General features: G+C 33.4%; 2 protein-coding genes across 9 annotated transcripts; both read right to left on the bottom strand.

Moving 5' to 3' along the window:
* Positions 1-158: 158 nt before the first annotated feature.
* Positions 159-8,606, bottom strand: PUM4 (pumilio 4). Of its 8 annotated transcripts, none has more exons than XM_020374058.3 (12): positions 8,450-8,605; positions 8,198-8,264; positions 7,225-7,918; positions 5,085-5,811; positions 4,401-4,983; positions 4,179-4,320; positions 3,967-4,074; positions 2,953-3,165; positions 2,733-2,843; positions 1,505-1,699; positions 985-1,159; positions 159-612 (listed from the first exon to the last, which is right to left on the bottom strand). In XM_020374058.3, exons 3-12 carry the CDS (start codon positions 7,897-7,899, stop codon positions 587-589), a joined length of 2,955 nt encoding a protein of 984 aa, XP_020229647.2. In that variant the 5' UTR covers positions 7,900-7,918; positions 8,198-8,264; positions 8,450-8,605; the 3' UTR covers positions 159-586. The 8 variants fall into 8 exon arrangements, 7 of the variants coding, with proteins under 7 accessions (XP_020229647.2, XP_020229651.2, XP_020229653.2 ...); XM_020374062.3 differs by having other exon boundaries at positions 5,085-5,808; XM_020374064.3 differs by having other exon boundaries at positions 7,225-7,893.
* Positions 8,607-10,677: 2,071 nt separating this feature from the next.
* On the bottom strand, positions 10,678-23,674 carry LOC109810612 (amino acid transporter AVT1C). Its single transcript, XM_020374122.3, has 13 exons — positions 23,517-23,674; positions 22,824-23,057; positions 22,121-22,434; positions 18,936-19,150; positions 18,539-18,562; positions 18,163-18,343; positions 17,592-17,808; positions 17,163-17,298; positions 12,781-12,800; positions 12,092-12,237; positions 11,844-11,887; positions 11,699-11,761; positions 10,678-11,047 (listed from the first exon to the last, which is right to left on the bottom strand). The coding sequence occupies exons 2-13, from the start codon at positions 23,000-23,002 to the stop codon at positions 10,949-10,951; spliced, it is 1,638 nt and encodes a 545-aa protein (XP_020229711.1). The 5' UTR covers positions 23,003-23,057; positions 23,517-23,674; the 3' UTR covers positions 10,678-10,948.
* Positions 23,675-23,878: the final 204 nt, after the last annotated feature.

Here is a 23,878-nt window from a genome sequence, read left to right as displayed (position 1 = left end):
CATGCATGTTAAGTCTGAACAAAAAAAAAACAGCAACATAAACACAAAACTTAACCAACTAGGGTGATTAATTTAGCTTGATTTCCCTTCAAGTGTGAAAGGGACTCAGTTCTAACATAAACGAAAGAAAAGTGCACTAAGGTTATAAACAATGGAAATAAAAGACAAGAAATTTGCAGCATATTATTTACATAGATGAAATAAAAGTTTAGAGCCTGATCTAATAATGACTCTGGTTACTGCAATAAGTGATTAACCATTGTTTTCTTTACAGACAATGGAGCTCATATACATACACAATAAATACACATTGCCGTCTATTCTTGACATCCTAAGTTAACTCTCCTTGCAGAGATTTTTCTGTTTCTGTCAAGTAGTAGTAACGAAATTAAGGAAAATAATTTATTCTAATGGCCCAGCTGACCATGTTTATCTCCAATGCTTTATATAAGGTAAAGCTTGCTTGCAGGCTAAACTTGGTGATATAAACATCATTCATGTTAGCTGTACAAAAGGAAAAGTTGGGACACGAGAAGGACTCTGTCCCCAAGACCTTCTTTTCATGGATGCCCCAGCATGTAGTAAATTAGGCCAACAACCCTATGCGTCTTTCTGCAAATGAAGGGCTTATATGAGAAACTAACGCACTGCATAAACAATTCACACAAGCACTGGAAATTTATATAAGGGCATGTTTGATTCTCTTCTCATTTTTTGGTTTTAAAAACTGTTTCTGAAAGAAATTCACACTACTCACAAATCAGTTTCTCATCCAAAATTTATTAGATGTTGAAATTGTTTCTAAAGAAAGTGTTTTAAAAACCAAAGAAACAGAAACAAATGAGATGTTTCCTTCAGTTCCAAACTTTGTTTTGTGCCTTGCACCACTTTCCACCAGTAGTCTGAACAACCTTGTTTTGTTGTAGTTTGAAAACTAAACAATTTCTAAAAATAGAAATCAAACCAAGTCTCTGAATTCCTCACCTCCGGTGGTTATGAGCTTCTCCACGCGAGAAACTATATGTTTGCCATAAGTATACCGCTTCAGTGCATTTAAGTGAACCTTGATGCGAGAAAGGATCAGCTCAAGACTTCGATCATCACAAGTCTCGAGAACCTTTTGCACAACATAATTTCCAAAAGGGTCCTTCATCATAGCCTGCAAAATTGATTTATGCCATCATTCACTAAGCGCCTCTGAAGTGATACATATACAAAACAATGCAAAATGATACTTAAACTTTTATCAGAAATAAATGGAATCCCGAAACAGTATTCTCTTCCCAGAAGCTTCTCTTTTGGCAAGGTAAACAAAACATTTAGGAAAGGAAAGTGAACCCACACAAACAGATTCTTGAACAATGATAGCAGATTAATAGAAGTTACAAACTAACCTCCTCAGCTGATGCTAAAGTAAATGACATGAAAAAAGTTTTGAGTAACAGATAATCTCCAGCCTTGGAAAACTTGAAATTTTGAACAATTAGAGATAAAAAAGCAATACCTGTAAAGGCTCATTCTCATCAGAAGTACCAAGCATTTCATTCACCAAAATTTGACGTTCTTCAGGACTACCAAAAGCCAAACACTTCTCGATAACGTTGGAAGCAAACTTTTGCTGGCTCATCTTAACAATCTGTCCGGCAAGCTTGTTGATAATAGCAGTCCTTTCATGTTGTTTACCATGTTCGACGATATGCTACCAAAGAAATAGTAAAGTAACAAAGGAACTATTAGTAAAAAAGAATAAACATAATATAGGTATTATGATACAGAACTCAATCAAATCGGCACAAACAATAAGCAACCGACATTTATTTTCAAAAAGTTAAAACAGGTTTATGTATCACAAGTGAAATCAAACAAACATAAAGCAAGCCATATCAATATTCAATCTGTTAAAGTAAATGGATGAGATCATAATATTAGTTCTATATCACTTGATAATGAAACCTCCATATATTATTAGCTTATTTAACAGTTGCAAGTGATAAAATATATATAAGCAAAATAAATGTCTAATTATTAGCTTATTTAACAGACACTGTTCATTTAATTTTGGAAAAAAAATGAACATGCCTAAGGTAGTAAGGTATGGACCTTTTTAATGATCATATAGGTAAGCTGATAGGAACTTGGTATAATGAGGTGTCTTATAAGTCCCACAAAGTAGTATGGTGTGTTAAGTAGAGTATTTAAGTATTTGGTCCTCCCCCTTAATAGCTATCTTTTAAGGGAGGGTTCTCCAAGTGCTTATCAATTGGTATCAGAGCCTTCCACCATGTCTCTACATGGGTGGTGACATTAACATTGTAGTATTTGCTTGGGACTAGTCAAAGGGCTGCTGCACAGTCAGCCTGTGTGGGTGTCAGGGCCGTGCAGTGTGGTGGGATGATAAGATCGAATTGCAAGGTACGGGACCTGAGTTCCACACCAGAAGTATAGGATTCTAACATGGGGTTTATAAGGCCATGGGCAATCCAACTATAACATTTGTGATATAGTTATCCCAAGGTTCTCATCATAAGCCACATGACATGAGTTAAATAAGTCAAGCAAAAAACATGAACTCGAACTCTTCTAAGATGGGAGACACAACCAAAGTCACAAAAGTATAATGTATATTCAAAGGGAGAGTATAAGCACAGAAGTGTCAAAGCATAAAATGTGCATCTCTAATGCCAATGTGCATTTCCTATACTGAAAAGGTTCATATTCTGAAAGCTATATACCTGAATAACATAATTTCCATATTGATCCTGTGCTAAAGTGCTGACAGATTGCATGATTTCATCCATGATAATTTGTTGCGTATTTAGATCATCACAATGTTCTAGAACCCTCTGTTAGCATCCATCTAAACTGTTAATCATTAAATAAAATGCTAAAAGAAAAAGGAAAAAAAATGCATCACAGCCTCTCAATAGAAGATGCACTGTCAAATAGTCTTACCTGAATAACTCTGCACCCATAAGGATGAGTAGAAAGTGCAACAACTTGCCCATAAAAGGATGAAACAATAAACTGAATTTTATCTTGAGGGACACACTCTATACACTTCTGAATAACATGGTTTCCATTTTGATCACGTACACATTTCATTACTGCACCATTGAGTTCAGACACCATTTGACCCTGCTGATCCACACCAACCACCTCCAAGGCCTGTCAATAAAATTTGTTAAGATTTGACATAACGCATTCATTTCAGCTTATCTAAAACCAAATAATCGAGAGAATAAATAAGTGGGAGGAGGGGGGTCAGTTCCTTAAAGTTTAACTTTGTAACAAACCAATAAATATTTATCAGCATCACCATAAGCCAAATAAGAACTAAATTAACATTGTTTTTTTTAATTCTAATATAGACTGAAGGGTGATAAAACCTTTTAAGTTTGATGAGATACCACTAGACTATATGAAATAAAAAACTGACAAACTTAAGAACTGCAGAATTTGGAAGTAAAACAAAAGAATATCTCAAGTGCTTCATTATTTACTTGATAAACAACCATCAGTTTGAAAAAGAACTCGGCCAAAATTACTAATATGCAAAACAGAGACCACCTGTACCTATAAACAGTGCACTAAGGCTTGACAAGGGATAAAAGGGATCTTAGTGAGAATATAAACTTCTTTTTGTATTGTGAGAATATTTTTCCGTGTGTATATGTAGCTGTACTCTTAGATATTAGTTGATTGTAATCTTTTAGTAGTTAGTAATAAGTTAGTTGTTTGTTACAACTAACTGATCTCAGCTTCTGCCTATATATATCTTGTATCAGAACTGAGAGTGTGGATTGTATTATTTTTACCAAAATCAACAATATCAGATTTATCATTAAGAATTATTTTCTCTAACTATCTAATGCAAAAGAAAATTAAGAAAATGGTATTCTAAGAAACAAGCAAAAGTTAATGCACTTAAATGGGGAATAATATGATAGTATAAGGCTTGAAAGGCACCTTCTGAATCACTCTGCAACCATACATTTGCAGACTAAGAGGTAAAACATGACCTGTAAGTTGGCTGGCTAATTCTTTTCTTTGAGTTTCTGTACCATGCTCAAAAAACTGCAATAGTACAATGTCAACCATGAAATTCTTAAATAATAACCAAATAAAAGTGGGCATATTTATGACAGTACTCATTATTCAGCTGTAGAAGCTAATTATACTTTCTGTATGACATAATTGCCAAAAACATCAGTCATCAAGGCCCGAGCATGAGGAATGATTTCTGGAAATATCTTGGTCTTCTCTTCTACTGAAGCTGTTTCTAATTTCTGCTGAATAAACCGGCTACCATACTGATCAGTACTGCATTATGTCACAGATTATCAATACACATCTACATAGCCATGTCACTAGAAACAAAAGTGAAGGTGCAAGATTGATACCTGAACTGAACCACATGATCAATGATATCTGAAAGTTCAAAAGGTCTGGTCTTCTTGTTCTTAAACTCATCTAGCAAGGATGAAGCAAATCTTGCCTCCATATTATTGCCAACATCAGCATGCCATGAGCCACCAGAACCTCCCATTGAACTTCTCATCATAGAATTTATGCGTGATATTCGTTCATTCTCAAAGAGTGGATTTCCAGATCCAAGAGAGGGAAGTGTGGAATTTGCAACCTGCTTTCCAGAATATGGCATGCCAAGACCATATGGCTGACTCCCATAGAACCCATTATTAAGCCCAGATTTACTCAGAAGTGGGAGTTCATATTGTTGCTTTTGTTGAGTAAGAAGTGTCTCAAGATATGCTTTCCTAAGTCCCTCCAAATCTCCATGTGAAACATCAGGGAAATTTCTCATTTGAAGAAGATGACCAGAACTATTCATCCCTTGCATCGAGTAATCAGAACTTTGCTGCAAGCACTGAATGAGGCGTGGGTCTAGAGTTGTGGAATGAAGTTCAGGACCAACTTGGTTTCCTTGTGCATCTAAACTTTGTCCATCTCTACGAAGCCTCAAAGCTGAAATCCAAAAGCTGAATTGTTAGAGCAATCTAATAAGCTTAAAACCACAGAGCTTAAAACACAAGCACCCATACAGAGAGTTAGAGAGAGAAAGAGACCTGTCTCGAGATTATTATTGTAAACAGAATTCAATTTTGAGTTTACAAGATATGCACTAGGAGCATGGCCAGTGAAGTCTGCACTTGGCAAACTTGGTGCATTTCCAGTAGAATGCATTTTTGAGCGAAGATTAGCCGAAGAAGCAGTTTTTTTCAGTAGATTGACTTGCTCATTTGGACTAAGGGTGTTAAGGTTTGTCAAAATGTCATTACGTCTGGGCAAATGAGAATTGCTTTGGGTGCTTAATAGAACATCAGCATGATTATCAACTTGCATTTGTAGCTTAGATTTCAAAAGACTCTCTTGCTCTGCATGTCTAGCACCTGACAAATTTAACCCAGATAAAGAAGACATTACATCAGTAAGGTCAGTCATATTGGAAGAGTGGCCATGTTGGGTGCCCAAGCCAATACCACTTTTCTCAGCAGAGAAAACTTTACTAGCCATTTGGGGAGCTGCAGATCCAACAGGTCTCCCAATAACCTGTGGTTCAGGGGTTTTCACCCTTGACAGAGAAGTACCGACAGGGGATGCAAAACTATGAGAAATATTTACACCATGGTTCTGAAGTCCAACCAAACCAGGGGTAGAAGCTGAAGAACGCAATCCCTCAAAGGATTCACGATCAACAATGCCAGTTGAACCCATAATATCACCAAATGCATTGTGACTTGCTGGACGCGACATGGTGCTAGACAATGAAGCAGGTTGTTCAAGCCCTTCCTGCTAAAACGCTAACTTCAGTTATACGTATAACAGAGTGCCAAGGGTAGAACAGGATAAGAAATTAATAGGGCATGCTCTGTCAGTTTATTTGCTTAAATTATGAGAGTGAAAAACATTTATCATTTTATTGGGTGGCTATGGTTCACATTAGAGAGCAAAGGATAAGGATGAAATCAAGATCACAATAGATATTAAACTAATTCAACCCCAAATCAATATAAAAGGACAATTTCAAATTTTCCATAATTCATGAATAAGGAAGGATATAATATATTAAGACCAAACACGTACTTAACCTGGAAAACACAGGAAAATATTAAGAATAAACTATCAATTTGATCCTTAAAGTATTACCCTTTTTTTGTGACAGGTGATCCTTAAAGTATTACCTTTTCTCCCAAGTAGTTCTTAAAATAATAAAATAATAAAATTATCCCCTAAAGTATTATAAATCATGCTACATAAAATAATATAAATAGTCCCTTCAAATTAGTGATTCAATGTTAGTAAAATAATAGGGATTAAATTGATAGATTTTCAATACTTTAGGAACTACTTACATAGTTTCATTACTTTAAGGACTAATTAGAAGAGAGGATAATACTTTAGAGACCAAACTGATGGCTACTCTTAAAATATTAATATAGATAATTATGGGCACTCCTCTGCCACAACAAACACCAATATTTTAATCAGATGTTTACTAAAAACTATTTTCCGTTACGAAGTATTTTAGGCATAAATTATGAGACTATAAAGTTTAAACCTCATTTAAAGATATTGTCTGCAATGTGCATAACAATCCAATTTCTTGTGACTGACACATTAATATATATATATATATACACACACACATATATTATTGGTAACATGGTATAAGTACGAAGTATCCACCGCCGGAAACAGTAACTAATATCTATTGGGGATCATGAGTACACACAAGGAGGGTATTCTCCTTCCAATATAGTTTATTTCATACCTAATGTTAGAATTCAAAGTTCAAACCCTGAACAGCTTGGAAATAGACTAATGCCTCCAAATTCAACAAAACAGACATAAATATGTATTCCATGACATACACCCAACGTTGATAATCATCATAACATGTGAGCTAGTAATTAGTAATCATTAGAATATTCCATAAACTGATAATGAAATCAACTTTTAGCATCTATATCGTGTCGTGTCAAAATGACGTTGCAACAAAAAGGTACACCTCATAGTTAATATATCACACAAAAAATGTTTTCCCTAGATTTAAAAATTACTATACATGCAACAACATCAATAAGCCTTATCCCATCAGGTGAAGTCGACTAGTATACAATGTTATTGGGCTCGGTTACAAACCAAATTGTCAAAGAAATTATTAAGCATATGATCTCTTTTAACAATTTCCTCCAAATTAGTTACCTGAAGAATGTCAGTGAAACTCGTCCTCCTCCCACTGAGACCAGCTCCTGACATTCTTGTCAAACCATCCATATGTCTGTCAAGCAACTGATTTGAACCCTGCCTAGAGACATTCCATCCACCGGTTTTCCTCAGTTCCATCAACTCATTCTCTGTCTGTTGTACAGAAAATCCTGGCTGCATTGAAAATAGAGATGAACCATTGTCATTTGTGGCCACATTCTTCCTCCAGTCCCCAAATCCCTCAATAGAAGAAGACCCACCGCCATGAAACCTTTGTGCAACACGCCAGTCTTCTTTCGACAATAGTGGTGGAGGCAACCTAGGATTTATACTTTCGTGCGAGTAATAATAAGAGAGATACGCAGGATGTGATCGGATCTCATCTTCAGTCAAAATTCCATTGTTATTACTCCTCCTATCATTAATCAATCCAAAATCAGAGTTCCTAAGGCTTCCAAAAGCGCTCAACGATCCCTCCACTGTCGGAGGCGCACTTCCACTCCTACAAATGTTGAATTCCCTCTCTCGGTTGATAAACTGCCGATTACGCTGCTCTTGCAGTATCTTCTCCAGCTCACTCTGCAAGGTGTTTGAAATAGTCCCATTTGACAAAGGCTGCAAACCCTCATCTAATGTTTGCAAATCTACCTTACTCCCACTGGCCATCTGCATTTTCCAAACTAGAAGTCACCTAGAAATGCCATCAAAAAAATTCCATTGAAGTTGAACAAAAACCAATGAATTTATAGGAAAATCAAGAATAAAAAGATGGATTTGTAAGAAACCAACACAAAAATAAAACAACAATCACGGTTTCTTCTCTTAAACTATATCCTCAAAAGGTAAAATCCCCACCCATAATATCAACAAACACTACCCCCAATATATTATCTCTCTTCCTTCTACACACAAATAGGACACAACACAAATCAACGAAGAAATTTCAATTACAAGGGAAGAACAATCATACCTAAGACTCCACGCTCAAACGCTACCTTCACACATCAACACAAACGAAACCCGAATTCCGATCCCTTCTGAAACCAAATTTGAGAAACCCATTATCGAGAAAAGACACGACAACCGCTTCCGACAATTCACGTGCAAATCAACATGACAATTTTGCACATTTCGACAAAAATCACCGAGAAAAAAAAACAGATTTTTTTTAAAGGAAAAAACAGAAGTTGCAAGAGATTGAAGAAAGAGGAATAAAAGTTACCGTTTTTTATGGAGTTGCGAGGATGAAGAAACTGAAAAAGAAAAAATGCTTGGTTTTCTGTTCCAAATCCGAAAAACTAGAACTTTGAGAAATGGGATTATTTGCGGAGAGATGGGGTGGGCCTTGGGCCCTTTCGATCACATTTGCTTTTTCTTTGTTTTCGTTTTATATATATATACATATATATTGTTAGTGATCATTAAAATTTTGCTTTATTTTCATTATTGTTATTTTTTCAATCTCATGAAAAAATAATGAAAGGATATTTTAGTCTTTTGGAATTTATTTTAAGTAAAATCAGCTGCCAGTGCCTATGTGTTTTTTTTTTCTGAGGCAATACTAATATTTATGAGAATGAAACTTGATTCTAAGTTTAAAGTCTCTACAGATTTAAGAGATAACTCATTGGGATATTAATAAGCAATTGACCTAATCATAAAGCACCACTGACATTAATTGAATCCAAGACTTTTGAAGAGAAAAAGCTTTATCTGGCTATAATAATTATATTCAATTTAACATAGACGAGTCAATTGATTAATAGAGTGTTCAAGAGAAGTGTTTAAGAGGAGTATTTGTTTAATATAATTTTTATTATTAATTATTGTTTTATAACTTAATTAAAATTTATTAAAAACTATAAAATTGTGAAGGGTTCATTAAATAAGAAGTGTATTCACAAATTTGTAAATTGTAATGAAATTTCTTTAATAAAAATGAGTTAGAAAATGTGTTGTTGGCATTTATTAATATTTGAATTTTAAAGTTAAGAACTATAGTTGTTTAGACATAAAAAAATAAACATATTATTCTAATATCAGCAAGTATATTACTTATGATGTTAATTTCGAGTCTTAATATGTAGTGTATTAAATATTTAGATGAAGAACTTTTTTATTCATAATGATTCTACTAGGCTTTCGATTAGGATTGTTTCTTGTAGAGGATATTGGTAGTTTTTACCATAAAAACAAATGTTATAATACTCTTTTAAACACACCTTTTTGTAATTTTTAATTAATTTTAATCGTTAATAAGTTTATTAAAAACAATCTAACGCACTCCTTTAAAAACTTTTGAGGTCCTTTTTATATTTTATTTGATGTAACGAAGTCTAAAACAAAATATACTCATTTTTTGACAAATGAATAAACTTATTTTTGAATGAATAAAAGGAAAAAAAGCTTATTATGGGAGATGTAAAGTAATAAATGTAAAAGAAAGCTCTATGAATAGTTTTTCTTACATCAATTTAATAAATTATTATTTCGTACAAGATAATGATTAATTTGATTTATAATTAATTTTGTTGAAAGAATCTCGTGTAAATATTTTTTTTTTATCTAAGAATCAAAATCAGTATTAAGAGATTACAACTCACGCATATTGTTTAAACAACTGGAAAAGTGTGTTTGTTTTTACTTTGTAATACTGTTTGCCTCTAAGATAATAATAAAAGTAGTTCGATCCTCCATAAAATCCCACTGCACTCAAAAGTGAGTTGAGTAATATATTTCCCTTCATAATGAAAAACAGATCCTTGAAGCTATTTCACTAGCATAATGAAAATCGAACCGTTAAAACTGAGTATTTTGTATACATTATACAAATTCATTAAATGTTGATTCTATAATATGATCCATGATCAAAATTCCATTTCATTTTGAAGCAAGTTAAAATATTTCTTCAGTGTCAAAATCATAAAAAAATTATTAAAAAAAAAAGGTACTAAAGTCACTGATTTTTATTCTCTGGATTATGCCATCCCTTCAGAGCTAAAAAAACAAATAACAAGCTCGTATATACGCTGCGAAAATGAGTTATATTTTGATGGTTGTTGATGTTAATTATGGTTCTTCAAAGAGCAATAAATTCAAGTCTTGAAAATTTATGATTAGAAAGTGTGGTGAAAGAGCGCTGGTTAGTGAAATTAATGCGTTATAACTTGCTTCATTAGTGCAACCACATCTCCACAGATGAGAATTTAGTTTATTCAACCATGCCTTCATGAACCATAAATTATGAAGAAAGAACAAGGAAACAAAGTTAGCTGCATCTTACAAGGCTAGCTAACAATCCTTGCTGCCTTGAATGAAAAACTCAAGACACTACCCTTATGCAATTCTAATCCATTGTGCTACCTGTTGATGAGTGAGTACTCTATATTGCTGCATTAAATGGTTATAGAAATCCTTTATCATCGCCAAAAAATTGCACTAGACTGATAATAGAATAAAAAAATCTCTTCAAGTTCATTTGATCTCTCCTTACAAACTAGTGTTTCTCTGCAACAATCTATGATTACCAATACCTTCAAACCTGAGCAAAACTTTTTATGAAAAGGTAACTAGGAATCAGAAAAACCACACAAAAACAGAATGGAAAAGTCACGGCAAGCGAAAAATTGACTCAAAATTGTGGATATGCAATAAAAAATAGATAGAATAACTGGACAGACTGGATAGGAGTCTCGTGTTCCAGGATTTAAGCCTCAAAACTTCATCCCCTCAAACTCTTCACAATCTCGACAAGGGCAGAGTATGTTCCAATACCAGAACATACAACACCTACTGTGATGATTGTAATGCAAAGTGCTGCCTGTAGACACATGAAACAAAGGTAGAGTTGATCATAACTATGCAAGTAATGTTTGAAACTAATTTGTTGCAACAAAAATATCTGTTGACATTTCTTCTAGCATTTCCATACTATCCTTGGATGTTCTCTTGTAGTTTCAAAATGGTATATTTCTATTCATAATTCCTTTTCATTTGTATGCTTTAAGTTGTTTGAAGCCTTTGAGTAGTTCACTTAATTTTTAGGGGACATTGTTAGTCTGTTACCAAGTTCAATACTCATTTCACCTCAGGATCCTAATTTGTGTAAAAGTCCCTCTTTGCTTAAGCTTATTTATAGTAATGATTTGAAATGTGAACACTTTCGATTTGAAATTGCTCACAATCATCCAGACATGCTCAATTTCTTATCAATGCTGTAACATTAAAAAATGTTTCTTGTTCTAGCTCCAGGATGTGGAAAGCTAGTTATATGAAATGGATCATCTAAGATACAAGGTGTACTAATTAATTGAAAGGGGTAACCATGTGTCCATGTCACGTGCAATTTGTGAATTTATGACTTACATTGAGCATTATAAAGAGTGAAATCATCATTGAGCAGTACTAGCAACTAAATTTTATAAATTTACATTGAGCAGTATTATTAAGAGTGAAATCATCATCATCATACCTGTATTCGTGTCACTTTGCCCCGCAAGATTCTTAGGAAACAAACACAGGGTAGTATCAAAGTCTGTCATCAAGGTTGATTTTAATTAATAAAAAGCCACAAGCCAAGGTAAGGAGCAACAACAGATAAACTGAATGGAACTTACAACAAGCATGGTGAGTAATGATCCAATCAATGACATCACCAGACCTGCAAAAACGAACAATTATTAATTATACATACTGTTGATATAACATAATGAAATGATTTTCTGAAATGAGTAAGAAATGCAATCAATCATTCCCTCAGTTGAGATCTATACATAATTAACTTCTAGATTTATTAAAGAAATAATATTGAAGAGACAATTGATCAACAACCAAGCACATAAAAATAGGAAGTAGAAAGACTCACCAAAAAAGGGAACTGAGAGACCAATAACCAGGGTAGAAAGTACCAGCCCTGTTCTGATGAAGATTGAATATAGATAAGACTTTGCATGATTTGATGGTATCAACTCCTCCAGACTCATTGCCACCGGAGATATAGTCAATGCATACGTGAGGCTAATTAAGTAAAAAACATCTTTCATTGTTCACAGTGCAAGAAGAGTACTTTAGAAGGGAATGCATGAAAAATGACATGTCATAAAATAGTAAAATACAAATAACTGTAAAAACTTGTAATTTAAAGGGCCTGTTAAGATGTTTAAATGAGTTGAATATTCTTATCTTTTGACCTTTTCTTTTATGGAACAAAAATAAATAAATAGGAGCCAAGCAAGAAGTGATATGGTCATAAATGATCTTTCATAAATAATTGCAGGTAAACTAATGTCCTTTATAGCAGAAATTTGTTAAACACTTTCTACCTTTTTTTCAACAAAGATACATATGGAACGAAAATTTACATATAACATATTCTTTCCTGTCAAATACTTTCAACTTGAATTAGTTTTCTGTATATAAAAAGGAATACAAGGAGAAAGTAGGTCTTTTATCATGTTGAAACAAAATCAGTCTTTATTCTGAATGACATTTTCCACATTGTATATAAAGATATGCATGCAGCATGCTCATATATAAAGCACGTATAAAGGATATTTGGTAAATGGATTAACCACCTGCAATAATAAAAGTAACAAATAGTAATGTTAGTAATTACTATGGTATAGAACAAATATAATATGCTGATACTAAATTAAGCAACAAAATTTGAACTTAGTGTCTTAAGTATAGATCATGAACACATCATAGCATTCCATCCAAAACTACAAAATCGCAGTAAAGCTCCTATCCGTTGCCAGGACAATTAAATAGTGGGAAGGAAACAAGTTGACAATTATTCATCCTTGTCCTGTAAAAAAGTTAAAATTAAGCACCAAACTGTCTTCCCACCTGCAGCAATTGGAAATTCCTGTTACCAAAATGGCAAAATGCTAAATTCTCTGCAGGATATCTGGCCATTGGAACTATTATGCTCTTGGCCAAAGAAAGTGTCTAACCAAAAGAACTCACTTCAGTTATATGAAAGAACTAAAGTTTCCTTAATAGAAATCATCATGAAATTGCAAAGGAAATTTTGTCCATATTTCTAGATCCTTAGGACAAACAATGGAAGATGAGACCAATTTCAAACCATTCAATACTTTCTGCAGGACTCAGTTTGCAAAAAACTCATTAGTAGAATGTGTGCTGCCCAGAATCCTTTTGTGTGGATTAAGCACCAACTGGAGCGTATGATCTTTTCAACTTTCCATTTACAAGAATATCGTATGTAGTGTCATCAGGCACAAGACCTTTGTCAAGCATCTCGTCATGCAGTCTAAAAGCCTCCTGCAGATTCCCCTCCTTAAAATGTCCAGCAATTAAAGTGTTATAAAGAAGAACAGAAGGAGTTATATTATTCCGATCCATTTCCTTTAGAATCTTGCCCGCATTTTCTAGTTGTCCATCGTTACAGAGTCCATTTATCAAAACAGTGTACATGAACATATCAGGCACAATACCCCTGGAAAGCATATCTGAGTAAAGATCTATGGCAAAATTTAATTTCCCCTCTTTTAGAAGTCCACCAATCAGTGAGGTATATATTTGCAAGTCACATGGTATCTTATTATTTATCATCTCCTTGTACAAGTTGAGTGCTGCTTCCATATTATTCAAATTTCGGAAGCCACTAATCATGCTGTTATAAACAATTGTGTTTGGAGTCAAACCAATCTCCAAAAGCTCAGAGAATAATTTGCCTGCATTTTCCATGTCTTGCATTTTGCAGAAACCATCAATGAGAGCACTATATGCAGTAATATCCAGTTCCAAACCCTTCTTTTTCATATCATCATGCATTTTCAAAGCAAGATCAATCTTATTACTTTTGCAAAATCCATTAACCAAACAAGTATAGGTGACGACATTTGGTGAAATTCCACTTTCGCACATCTCTCTATATGCAGACTCTGCAGAATCAACTGCATCTTCCTTGACAAATCCATCTATGATGCTATTATAAGTCATAGATGTGGGAGTAAAACCCTGCTTCATAAAAGTGTTCAACTTATCCTTTGTCTCAGACACCCGGCCATTTTTAGACAATCCATTTATAATGGTGTTAAATGTGTAGTCTGTAGGCACTATATCTGCAGCCACCATTTGATTAAACACACCAAATGCGTGCTCACAATCACCCTTTTTAAAAAATCCATCCATCAAAATAGTGTATGTAATGACATTCGGTTTTAAACCGCCTTTAATAATACCATTCATGACATTTTGTGCATCTTCCATGCAACCCCGTTTGCAGTGACCAAGTATCATGTGGTTGTAAGAAACTAGCGAAGGTGTAATACCCTTACCAATCATGTTGTCCCACAAATTACAAGCCTCACTAACCTTGCCCAATTCACAGAGCCACAATAAAAGGATGTTATATGTAACAACACTAGCAATTCCATTTTCAACTGCCTCATCAAGCAATACAAATGCATTTTCTAGCAAATTCTGTTTCCGAAATCCTTTCAACAGAAAATTTACAATAAACACAGTTGGCTGAAGGCCCGTGAGTTTCATTCTGGTGTAAAGCTCATTCGCTTTCTCCACATTCCCAATCTTAGAGCACCGTTCTATCAAAACCGAGAAAATAGCCACATTGGGAGCAACACCAGCCTCAACAACCTCATCAAACAACCGCAACGCACTACTCACATCCCCTTGCATACAATACCCTTCAACCAACCTCGCTGCAACAAATACATTCACTGGCACGCCACCAGTCACCATCTCATCCTTGAGCCTCAATGCCTCCGCGAAATTCCCCTGCCTAACACAAACACCAATCACAGCTTCATATGTACCCTTAGACAGCACCCACCCGAACTCCCTCATCTCCTTCAACAGCTCACACGCCAAACTCACCTTCAACCCCTTACAAACAGCCTGGATAACAATACTATACGCCGCCGCATCAAGCTTCAACCCTCTACCCGCAGCCACCCCAAAATACCTCTCAGCCTCCTTAAACCTCCCTCCCTTCAAACACGCACGCATTAAAACATGCACAGTATAGTGATCGCCATGAATTCCTCTCTCAACCATTTCATCATACACACGGCACGCATCATCCGCCATGTTTCTCTTAACCATTGCGGTCAAAGGAATGTTCACAATGGGAACCCAGGGGAGCACATTGTGCTCCAACATGGCTCTAAAACACTCAACAGCATCAGTGACCTTATTAGCTCTAACATAACTATTCAACAGGTAATTGAAAACCCTAGAATCAGATAATTCAAAACCGTACGATCCCGCACACTCCACTAACATTTCCACCAGAACCTTCGCAACAAGGGCTGAATGTCCAAAGACATAGCTATTGAGCAAATACTTGGCATCTCCGTGAGTGTTGGGGCACGAGGCAAGGATCTGAAGCAACAAGCATAAAACATCAGCGGTTTTCACGAACCCTCGTTGTCTCTCTACGCCTTTGAAGAACCTCAACGCCGATGCGGGGTCCCCCTTGTGCCGCAAGAGGGTGTCCAAGACCTCATTTTGTGACGGAACGACCCAAGAGGGTTCGGGGGCGGTTGTCTCGGGAAAATTGAAGCTTGAAGCGATTTTCCCGGGAAAATTGTCAGGGGCAGGGGTTGGTGGTGGTGGGTCGGTGGGAAGGACGAGGTTTGAGGAGCGTTGCGCGAAAGGGGGAAGAATCTTCGTGGGGATTGAGAAAAGGATGCTCCTCCTGGGAAACCTCGTTGGCATTGTTAGAGAGATAGTGTTGTTAAAATCGCGACTCAACTCGTAAAATCGATATTCCGTGCTGAATCGGATGCAAAATCGGGGCGGAATAAGATCGGAGTAAAATCGCGATCTTCCGCGTTATTCGTGGGATCTTCGATCTTTCACGATTCCAAAAAATAAAAAAAAAAACGAACACTCCGCAGCACCAGAAGAAGAATAACACTTCTCCGCAGTAAAAGAAGAAGAAGAACGCAGTACGTAGTACGTACTGCAGTCGGCAATAGCAGAAGAAGAAGAACAGTACGGCAACAGCCGAAGAACCGTACAGTAACGGAGGTAGAAGAAGAAACACGGGACGGGACGAAACTGCAACAGAAGAAGAAGAACCGAAGAAGAAAGCTTTATGCGCGTTTCTCTATTTTCTTTCTTATATTATTTTTTTTTCTTTTAAGATTTTAAGATTTTTTTTCTTATATTATCTTCTTTTATTTTTTTTATATTTACAGTTTTATGTATACACATTACTTATTTAATTTTTTTTAAGTTTTAAATTTTAAATATATTTTAATTTCTTTCTTTTCATTTAATTTTAAATATCAAACATATTTAAAAATATAAATGTTACCATTAATAATTTATTTATTTATTATTTATATAATTTTTTCTTTAACTTTTTACTTTATAAATATATTAAATTTAAGATTTACAAATTAATAATTTTTTTTTAAATAACTAATGTATTACTTTTTGAAATATTGTTATTTTTTTTTTATTAATTATTATATAATTTTTTTAAGAATTTGAAAAAATAGTGAAACTTTTAGTTATGTTTATAATTTTTCCTAAATGACTAGAATGCAAGATTTATATGAATTTATATACATATTTTTTTATTTCAAATTTGAGTATTATATTTTTAATAACTTGAGTAAGAATGTAAAATCTTACTATTTGAGTTACGATTTTCGAGTTACGATATTTTACTCTTATTCTGATTTAAAGTAAAATATCGATTTTAACAACATTTTAACAACATTTGTCTTAATACTTGGGCAATGGGCATAGAGGTTTTAGCTAAGCTAAGAAACAAATATCCTAAAAAAAGCTTCAGCCATTATGTTTCGGCCCAAAATTGGTTATTTTCTTCAACATTCATTTTCATGGGAAAAAGCAAAAAGAATAGAAGGCAAATCTAATCAAGATAATTCCACTAAGAAAAGATCAGATATAGAATGTAGAATCAGTATTACCGTAGTCCAGACTGCAATCTTGGTGGCTACCAACTCTTGAGGCAGGTTAAGAGTGAACTGAGAGAGTATAGCTTCTCCAAACATTGTGTATCCCATTACAGCAGCTCCAGCATACAATACGGTACAAATACCAAAACTGAGCAAAAGAAATATTGCATGTAGTATTAGATTCAGAGAGAGAATTCCCGCTGAAGAAAATAAAAATGTGATGCAACATGTACATCATATATTCCACAATCCACATCTTGAGGCATTCAAGTGCTTAGATGATCTGCCTTGCTTATACTTCTCTTCTAGTTGACCTAAAAGAGATAATTATATCTCTTTTGAATATACTTGTAAATTGCCCTTTGTACAAGACTCGGATCTAATATATAGTGAAAGGACTAGTGGCAATTGAGCCATAGATAATAGCTAAAAGTTATTTACCATGCTAAGAGCACTGCAGGGAATTGGTTTGGATTTGCCATGGATGTATAAATGTTAGGAAACACAGCATGTCCAGAGTAGCAGTAACCATAAAGACCAATAGCAACAGGAAAAGTTGCAAGATTGAGTGCGGTCCCTTTGCTTTGAAAGCCTACATCGTCTACGCCAACCCATAACAAGCAGAGAACCACTAAAACTGATGCAACAACTCCACCAGCTATAATAAACATGGTAAAAGGTTATAATAAGCTTTTCCAAATAATGAATCTGCTGACAGCCAAAACATCAAGACAAATTCATGGACAATGAGTAAACAAGTATGAATAAGAACTAGAGGAATGAAATTTGAGAAGCTACATATATTATATATAGTTGACAACTTAATACATTATGACCAGGTTTATGCATTATCATTTCCTTTACTAACAACAAAACAAAGTTTATCCCAAATTCCGAATACAGAAAAAGAACATCATCAAGCAATAAAACCTTGTTTGAGAAATATATCACCTTAACTTTTATCAGAGAATGGATAACTAGTCATTACTTGCACAAAAAAGTAAGCTCTTACCAGATATGTAACTAAGAACGCTTAGGTCACGGAGCCAAACAGTAGGAAGAACGGCCAAGGCAGTGATCACAGCAAACAGTGTACGTGAATCCAGGCCAATTCCACCCAAATTCAAGTGTGCACTTGGAAATAAAGAAGACAAGTTGTCACCCTCCAAAATTATATATTCAATGCAACACGCCTGCATGAAGGAATATTCAATAGGCAAAATTTGCCACAAATTTAAAACGTTAAAATAGGTGGCCAATAAGATGAAACTGTGGAATCCAAATAGGTATCCACTTAGAATTTCATCATCATTATTATTTGGCATTAACAAATTACAATCAGTGAGACTCTGAATGGAATACTGGATGAGTGAGGAACCTGTACTTACATATAATTCCACGTACAATACTATCTGCATCCAAAGGGAGAGCACAAAAAAGAGATTAGAGAATATTTATTTTTAATTTACATATAGCATTTGTCCCCAATCAAACCACAGATATAATATAATACAGACATGGGAATACAACAAAGTTTAAAAATTGCAAGACCGGACACAATTATAGTCTATAATACAATTACAAAATTAACATAAATCAATGTGAGCATGAATCATATTAGACATATAATAAAATGTTATATAACTTATCTTGTTATTGTGAAATTTTGACCTATATCAGTATAAAAGTTTATAAAATAAAAGAAGTGTTTGACATGAATACATAGGAGACACAAGTAGGACATGGACACTTTGAATAAGAGTAGAGATAAGAAGGAAGACTTACTGAAATGGCAATACGTCCAGTCGTACCAAAAGCAGCTTGGCCAATATCAGGGTATGTTTCAAGCTCAGGTTCACTGTCCAAGCAGGAACGCAAGAGGAGCCCAGTATAGAATGAAATAATTGCAAAAATGAGCAAGACAGAAAGCCCAATCCATCCACCTTCTTTGGCAGCATAAGGGGTGGAAAGGATTCCAACACCACAAAGAACATTTATGCCTGCAAAATTCAAAATATGAATAAGGGAACAGCGTTTGATTTTATGACTTTATGGTGTAAAACAATTTAACTCACATTTGATTTTATAATTTAATGTATAAAATCTACTTTTAATGACCGAGATTCATGCAGTTAAAAATTCAACTGCAGAGAACCTGGATCCATTAATAAGACACATGGTTTATGGTTTTATGACTTTATGCCCTGCATAGGTGTTACATCAGGCTGCCAGTACATAAATATAGAAAAAAAGACATTGGCATTCGTTTGATTCATAATCAAGTGTTTTCTCCCTGATTAATTAGGATTAGTTCACCACAAAATAATCATGTATTTTGTAGCACATATACCACTTGTGAATATGAAGAAAAGAAAATACAAAAGCAAAACTTTATGAGATAAATATGACATATAAAGTTTGTCTTTCAGGCTTCATGGCAGTTCTAGATAATGTAGTCATCATGATCCCAAACCCAGATTATAAGGAACCCAAAAATATAAAAATGCAGAGAGAAATGGCAAAAAAGATTAAAACCGCTGAAGAGGAAGTCTTTACATGCACGTTATTAGCTTTGGTACAAATTCAATTTAACTATAAGGTCATGGTCAACTCAAAAATGAGAAAATGAATTTACAACAAAGTAATGGAACCATGACTCATGTAATTATGGTCCCCGCAGTCAGAAAACTGATTGAGTTTGTGTCTGTTGGACTTCTTAACTGAAGTTTGCAGGAAACGTGTGTTCAGAACTACATGCATTATATGACAACTAAGTGGATCGGGTCGGGTCAAATCGACCCAAACCATTTCCATTGTTACTAAGCAAAAAAATGGATACCCCCAAATTTGTTTTCTTCAAATAAAGTATATTTCAAGTAATTTTAGATTAAATAATTCATAAAATGAAGGTTAAAAACCTTAAGGAAGTAAAATGTTTAACCTTGCATTATAAATACAAACACTTAAGCTTAACTCTATGATTTAACTTTATTAATATTATGGGGACATATTTGGGTTGAACTGAGTATCTATATCCCAAACCTACGCCCACCTCACAATTTACATGTTGGGTAAAATCTGATCGTAACTCCAACCCTAATCAAATCGGATATTTTATGTGGGACAGGAGGGTATCCTATGGGTATTTTTGTCGTGTAACTCGTATGGATACTGTTCTTTGGAATGTTATCCTAATCAAATGGGATAATTTTATTTGTAGGAAATAATTTTCATTTTTTAATTTTAAAATTTAGAAAACATATTTGATTTAACTGTTTCTAATAAAAGCTTATAATGAGTAGATTTCATTCTAAAAACATGCAAATATTCCCTATTTTTTTTTTATATCAAATGAACCATTTATTATCTAATAAATAGTAATTGTTTATCAAATAAAATATATATTTTATCTTTATAAATAATATATGTATATATATATATATATTTAATTGATACTACTTATCTTAAAATATAATAAATAAAACCTAATCATACTAAATATTAATCATATTTAATAAATAATATTTAATTAAAATAATTAAATAATATAAACAATATATATAATCAAAAAAATTTAGAATAATTATATCTAATGAATCTTATAATATTAATATTAATAATTAATATATATATATATATATATATGCAAATACCAAATTAAACTTCTCTATATACAAATTAAAATATAAGACAAATGGATTGAATTGCATATATAAAAAAATTAAATATGTTGAATTATGTGTACAAATCGAAAATTTAGAAATAAGTTCATAAATTTTTTAATAATTATCATTACATGTCACCACGTTTTTTTCTAAAGTATAAAAAATAGTCAAAATAAAAAAAATCATTTTTAATTTTGAGTTTCTTTTGAAAATATTTTCAAAAAAAATTTAAAACTAAAAATAAATACATTTTCATGATTATTTTATATTTTCTTTGAAAATAAAAATAGAAAATCAACATGTCCTTCTTTGATAAAAGCCGTGCATTGTCTCAATTTTAATTATTGACGCAAGCCTTACTTTCTTTTCAGATCATGATTATGCATGCATACAATTATATAAAGATAATGTGCATGGAGAAATTTACATTCTCTAGAAAAATAAAAAAAAAATCTTTAGGTGCAAATTGACTTATAATTATGTGGGAACATAAATGTTAATCATATGGGATAAAAAACCATATATGATTTTGTATCATTTGTTTCTTTTATGCATTGCTTTCACCTTTAGCAACCAATAATTTCCTCTTTGGCTAATATTTTTTTTCTTTCCTTTTTTTTTTTGTCCTTTTTCATCACTCTAAATAAGGAGTGGTTGATCATTTCTTTTATGGTGTGTTTGGATGAGGAATTTTAAAAATTCAAGGAATTTTAAAATTTTGAAATTTGAATTACTTTGATTTCAATTTCTATCATTCTTAAAATATTTTGTTTGGATAAGTCAATTCAAATTTCTCAAATTTTAGATTGTTAGGTTGGATATGATAATTTGATTCCACCATGGTAAAATTGATTTTAAAAATATATTTATATGTTGATATTTTTAAATTAAATTTTATAAAAATAAATATTAACTAATTTTTAAATATTTATAATAATTTTAAAAATTAATATTAGATAATATTTAATAATTTTAAAAATATTTTTAAATATTCAATAATTAAAAATATGAAGAGATAAGAGATAAGATAAAATATATAAATGAAATAAAAAAAATATGAAGAATTTCAAATTCTTATTTTTTTTGAAGAATTTAAAATTCTACTATTTCAAGAAATTTCACAAATGCTTGAATTTTAAATTTCTTATAAATTTTTCATTCAAATAAAGCATTTCACCTCAAAGAATTTGAAATTCTTCAAATAAATAAATTACTCCATTTAAATTCTCCATCCAAACACACAATTAATTCCTTAAATAAAATTCTGGCCATAGATCAAATCAAGAGTATGGTCCAAGGATTTACCATTAAGCACAGCTTGTCCATAAGAGCAGTGGCGAGAGGGAACTTCATGATGAGCAGCAACCTTGGAATCCTTCTTAATGGAAGATCTTCTAGAAGAAAGAGGAGGAAGCAAGGTGTGAGAACTTCGTCTCTGATGCTGCTCTTCTTCTTCTGATGGTTGTATAAGAGGCTTTGTCACTGAAGGAAGTGCTTCAGGAGTGTGCCTCCTTGTTAGTGATGTAGAAAGGAAAGAACTGCTTAGTCTTGACAATGAGGGTGTGCCCAAAAATCCTATGTTTGGTGATGGCACACTACTATATAGATCAATAGACTGCCTGAAACACCATCAATCACAACAATACCATAAGTATTCAATTGATAAAAAAAAATTCAATTTTTTGACATTGGTTTTATTGACTATATGTCAAACACAATGGTATATTTGTATATTCTGGTTTCTTCAAAAGCTGAAAAACTAATCAAAAAAAGGTTCCTTAAAAATTTTACTCACACCCTAAAAATAGAAAAATCACTTTCCAAGCATCATAGTAAAAGGGGAATAAAAGAAAAAGACACTTAACAAATTTTGTGCAGAAATTTGGCACCCTTTTGAAACATCTAGACATATTAAAACAAAGTGTAAAAAGGACAAATGAACAAAACAAACACAATCATAAGAAATTCACAAATCCAGTGGAATTGAAACAAGAGAAGAGGGGTTGACCTGTAACTCTGAGGCCATGACATGTTGTAAGAACTGGGTTTTCGCTGTGGAGGGTTTTCATTAGAGTAATTGGAAGAATCAGAATCGTTACCATCATCTCCACCTTTGTTAAATTCCTTCTCCTCCTCTTCTTCATCACTCTCAATGATAAAACTGTGGTCTGAAACAGAGTTATTCATCTTCCTTCAAGCTTTTTTTTCCCTTCAAAAATTCACTATCTCTTCACACTTTCACCTTCACAAAATGACTCAGACTCAGAAAACACATCACAGGAACAGAAAAGAAGAAAATCTTCCACATAAAAAGAAATTCTCAGTCTGGATTAAGGGATATCTTAGACTTAACTCCTCACTCATAACCAAAATGAAACTGCCCGTGATTTGAAACTTTTCCTTTTAAATACTCTTAATTACTAGCATATACTAATTAACCTCCCTCAACGTATATTCATAAATCTTGGAATTTTGATTATGCATGCATTTTCATCAGTTTGGCTATGCAAGACACACACAAGGAAAAAAAAAACAAAAACAAAAAACAAAAAAGGGTGTGCTTAAGTAACACTTTCAAGTGTTTCCTCATGTGGATTTTGTTTTTTTTTCCTTTAAACTTTTGGTTTCCAAAGAAACAAAGTGAAAAGTGAAACCTAAGGGGGATGAGAACACAGAGAAAAAGAACCAGGTGGCTACGTACCTTTGCTTTCGCACACACTCTCACTGCATATGCAGTGATAGGTTCTTAATTATTAGAGCTTTTGATGGTGCGTGTGACTATGTATGTGAACAGAATGAAGAGTTCAGCAGTTTATTGTTATGTATATATGTACTTTGTCTCAGACGGTGTTGGCACCTAACAAAATCCTGACCGTACATTAATAAATCACCAATTGCAATGTCCATGCTGGCATGGGGCCACATTTTTGTTTGTAGCAGCAGGTGACGATGATAATGTGTTTTCAGTTTTCACTGCTATTGGTTTATAAAAGTCTTTCAAATAATCACTTTATTCTAGGTCCCTACATAGGTAACTAATTTTATCAAACAAGTGTCATGAAT

Source organism: Cajanus cajan, chromosome 7 (assembly GCF_000230855.2).
Source record: "Cajanus cajan strain Asha chromosome 7, NIPB_CcT2T_4, whole genome shotgun sequence".
In the NCBI taxonomy this organism is placed as follows: domain Eukaryota; kingdom Viridiplantae; phylum Streptophyta; class Magnoliopsida; order Fabales; family Fabaceae; genus Cajanus; species Cajanus cajan.
This window is presented reverse-complemented; position numbering and strand designations above follow the sequence as displayed.